This window comes from Phragmites australis, chromosome 1 (genome assembly GCF_958298935.1).
Source record: "Phragmites australis chromosome 1, lpPhrAust1.1, whole genome shotgun sequence".
Lineage (NCBI taxonomy): Eukaryota > Viridiplantae > Streptophyta > Magnoliopsida > Poales > Poaceae > Phragmites > Phragmites australis.
Window position 1 is genome coordinate 36899991 of NC_084921.1, and position 4096 is coordinate 36904086.

Here is a 4096-nt window from a genome sequence, read left to right on the forward strand (position 1 = left end):
GCAGCGGTTCGGTGGGCGGGCAGGAAGCTCGGCGAGCAGGCGGGCAGCAGCTTGGCAGGCGGGCAGGAAGCTCGGCGAGAGCCATTTTACAGGGACGGGGAGATCCAAAAGCTCCCTGCTGCTGGTTCTTGCTTTGTTGCAATTGGAGCAACAGGGAGGGGAGGAAGGTGGTAGCCATCAAGGTGGTGGCATTCGCTTTTAATTTCCTTCGATCTTTGAAGCAAGCTCTCTTGATCTAGGTACTATCTGTTGCTCTGTAAGACTATGATTGAGCCCGTGCAGTTCGTCCCTAATTTGACACTAGAATTCTTCAATTGTTGAATGCAGTAAATTGGTAGTTTGTGAAGAATGGAAAATAGGGAGGACTATTTTGTGAACTTGATGAATGAGAGCAACAATGTTGATGACTTTGAACTGTGTAGTCCAATTGGGGAGCAAGAGTTCCCGATTGAACATGTATCTCCCCCTGTTAGAAAGAGTCAAAAAAGATCAGCCAATTACAGTGAGAAGGAAGATGAGGCGTTGGTGTTGGCATGGCAAAATATTAGTCTAGATGCAGTCCATGGCAACGAGCAATCTCGTGCAACTTATTGGAAGAGAATTCATGCTTACTTCAATGAGCACAAAGAGTGTGAGTCTGATCGTAATGTAAGTTCTCTCACCCATCGCTGGTCTACCATTCAAGAGTGTGTTAATAAATTTGTTGGATGCTATGAGCAAATTGACCGTAGGAGACAAAGCGGGGTGACATTGCAAGATAAGGTTAGTCAATACCTCTGTATTTTGCTTGTAAATGTTTATGTTCGGTAAATTTATATGTGGCAATATGTTTAACAAAATTTATTCACTTGTACAGATTGTGCAGGCATGTGCTTTGTACAAAGAAAAAGACAAGCAACATAGGTCCTTCCAAATGTTGCATTGTTGGAATTTATTGAAGCACAATGAAAAGTGGATTAGTAGGGCAGTTGAGATGAATGCAAAGAAACAAAAGACAACTGCCAAGTCATCTCCTAGTACATCTTCTCCTAGTACCAACTCAAATAGTTGCGAAGGCCATCATGATGCACTAGATCTTGAGAATGAGACTGTGACTATGAGAAGACCAACTGGCAGGAAAGCGGAGAAAGAAAAATTACGGCGAGGTGGTGATAACTTGTACAAGGAAGCTCTAGATAATTTGTGGGCAAAGAAGGAAGAGGCAGAGGCCGTGAAAGAGAAGAAAAAAGAAGAGCGCTATGAACGAGCATATGCGCTAGAACAAGAGAGGTTGGCAATTGAGGGGAGAGCCTATGAACTTGATAAAGAGAAGGTTGCAATTGAGGCAAAAAAACTTGAGGTAAAAAGCCAAGCGATAGAACTGAAGAGAATTAAGGAGGAAGAGAGAATTATGTTTATAGATCTTAGTGGCATGAGTGAGGCACAAAAACAATACTACATGAGCCTGCAGAATGAGATCCTGACTCGACGAGCCCGTACCTCTAGTTGAGTAGTTGTTGTAATGTAATATTTTGCAAACTATTATGTTTAGCACTTATCTACTAGCTTCTGTGAAAGTGGCAAGAACACTTGTTGTAATGTTTGTTATATTTTACGAACTATTATGTGTGGCACTCATATGTTAGCTTTTCTGAAATCAACAGAAACGATCATATTAGGGATAGTTCATGTTATTACATATGCGGCATACAAGATCAATAAAATTACTAAAATAGTCCAACACAACTGCAATAAACTACATCCCACCATGACGTTGCCACAAGTGCTCGACTAAATCATCTTGTAGCTGACAGTGAGTCTGCTTGTTTCCAATACTATGATGAATTTGAATAAACTCTTCCAGTTCGGGAGTAGGAGCATGGGAGGGCCTGACAGTGTCTCCCATAGCTTCATACTGGAAGTCTTCAGCATCATCTCGTTCATCTTCAATTATCATATTGTGCATGATGACACAAGCGGTCATGATTTTCCACAGTGTGTCCTTATCCCAAAACCTAGCTGGTCCACGAACAATGGCGAAACGAGATTGGAGAACTCCAAAGGCTCGTTCAACATCCTTTCTAGCTGCCTCTTGAGCTTGTGCGAACAATTTTTGCTTGTTTCCTCGTGGAGATTGTACTGTCTTCACTAATGTGGCCCATTGCGGATATATGCCATCTGCAAGATAATACCCCATTGTATAATTATGGCCATTGATGGTATAATTTACTTGTGGAGCTTCCCCTTCAGCAAGTCTGGCAAAGACTGGGGAACGTTGAAGAACATTTATATCATTGTGAGACCCTGGTAAACCAAAGAAAGCATGCCAAATCCAAAGATCGTGTGAAGCAACTGCTTCCAGAATGATTGTGGGCTCATGCACATGGCCACTGTACTGACCGTGCCATGCCGCGGGACAATTTTTCCATTTCCAATGCATGCAATCTATGGATCCTAGCATTCCTGGAAAACCATTTGCCTCTCCAATTGCAAGTAACCTAGCAGTATCATTCTCATTTGGTTGTCTCAAATATTCATCTCCAAAAACTTCAACAATAGCTTTCACAAACCTTCTGAGACTCTCTATGACAGTGCTTTCTCCAATGCGAAGATAATCATCAGTAGCATCCGCTGGTACTCCATAAGCTATCATTCTAAATGCTGCGGTAATCTTCTGTATAGAAGATAGTCCAAGATGTCCAGCAGCATTTCGTTTCTGAACAAAATAGCCATCATGGGCTTCTACAACATTCACTATGCGCAAAAATAAAGAACGCGACATCCTAAACCTGCGCGGAAAAGAAAATTGATTTATAAACAACAGATCATCAACAAAGGTGAATAAAACATATGACCTAATTGTAAACCTGCGCCTGAAGACAGTTGGACCATAGGTAGGAGCATCTGAAAAGTAGTCATTGTGTAGTCTCGAATGCCCTGCTTCCCTGTTGCGATGAACTTCTTGACGGCCAGGCACAGAACCGCCATGGCGTGGGGCATTCAAAAGCTTATATTGATTGTGTGCTATGTGTGCGGTAGCAATAATGAGCTCGTCGTCATCATCAGACGACGACGACTCCAATGCCTGTTGCATGAGGAAACTACTACGACTCATTATGGTGTGGTGGAAGAGAGGCATCAAGAACAGGCAATATATAGAAGTTCAAAATATAGCTGTTGGAAAAGGAGCCGTTTGAAAGGAGCCGTTGGAAATGTAGCCGTTGGACAAATAGTCGTTTGAATTATAATCTTTTGAATTTTTGCCGTTTGATTTATAGCCGTTTGAATTTTTACGGTTTGAATTATAACTGTTGGATACAAATGAAATAGAGAATTCTGAGATATAGGGAATGAGTTTTAGGGAAGCTGCTGGAGATTGAAGAGATATAGGTCTGGAATCTTTTTGAGACATTCCCTATATAAGAGATATAGGGAATAAGATTCAGGAAAGCTGCTGGAGTTGCTCTAAGAAGCTATAATAGAAGAAAAGATGCACTTTAAACAGGGTCAAATTCGGTGATGAATGCACCAAGTTTTTCCATGCCCTACTGGAAGCTATAGAAAGAAAAAATACTCTCTCTCAAATAAAAAATTCAGATGGACAAATGATCACTGATCAAGAGGGTAAGACTGCATTATTTTGGCAATCTTTCAATAACCGGATGGGGGTTTCTAATAGCCCAGAGATGTACTTTGAACTTTCCACCCTCATTGACTGCTAAATTGATTTGAGATGGCTAGTGGAACCTTTTACAGAAGCTGAAATTGATGCAATTGTCAAAAAAAATGCCAAATGATAATGCCATAGGACCTGATGGATTTAACAGATTATTTGTTAAAAATGTTGGAATATCATCAAGCAGAACTTCTATAAGTTATGTCAAGATTTTTTGATGGAGAGCTCAACCTGGAAAGTGTAAATAATTCTTACGTCACCTTAGTGCCAAAGTGCAAAATCCAGAGATAGTGAATGATTTTAGGCCCATCTCCCTGCTCAACTGCAACATCAAGCTACTCACAAAAATCTTAGTAGACAGACTTCAGCAAGTAATTTTGCAACTTATTCACACCAATCAATATGTCTTTCTCAAATCAAGAACTATCCAGGATTGCCTTG

The 4096-nt window shown here is 40.9% G+C and overlaps 2 protein-coding genes across 2 annotated transcripts; one reads left to right on the forward strand and one right to left on the reverse strand.

Annotated features, from left to right (window-relative positions):
- Positions 1-674: 674 nt before the first annotated feature.
- On the forward strand, positions 675-1519 carry LOC133889174 (glutathione S-transferase T2-like). The gene has a single exon (XM_062329649.1). The coding sequence runs from the start codon at positions 794-796 to the stop codon at positions 1487-1489; it is 696 nt and encodes a 231-aa protein (XP_062185633.1). The 5' UTR covers positions 675-793; the 3' UTR covers positions 1490-1519.
- A 183-nt stretch (positions 1520-1702) lies between these two features.
- On the reverse strand, positions 1703-3143 carry LOC133889165 (uncharacterized). The gene is made up of 2 exons (XM_062329640.1): positions 2847-3143; positions 1703-2768 (listed from the first exon to the last, which is right to left on the reverse strand). The coding sequence occupies exons 1-2, from the start codon at positions 3116-3118 to the stop codon at positions 1736-1738; spliced, it is 1305 nt and encodes a 434-aa protein (XP_062185624.1). The 5' UTR covers positions 3119-3143; the 3' UTR covers positions 1703-1735.
- Positions 3144-4096: the final 953 nt, after the last annotated feature.

What these genes read in the sequence shown, in the direction of transcription:
- LOC133889174 (XM_062329649.1), top strand. Translation starts at nt 794, where the DNA reads ATGTTTATGTTCGGTAAATTTATATGTGGCAATATGTTTAACAAAATT.
- LOC133889165 (XM_062329640.1), bottom strand. Translation starts at nt 3,118, where the DNA reads ATGCCTCTCTTCCACCACACCATAATGAGTCGTAGTAGTTTCCTCATG. An exon ending in CCAACTGTCTTCAGGCGCAG is followed by an intron (nt 2,769 to 2,846) that starts GTTTACAATTAG and finishes TTTTCCGCGCAG; the next exon opens with GTTTAGGATGTCGCGTTCTT.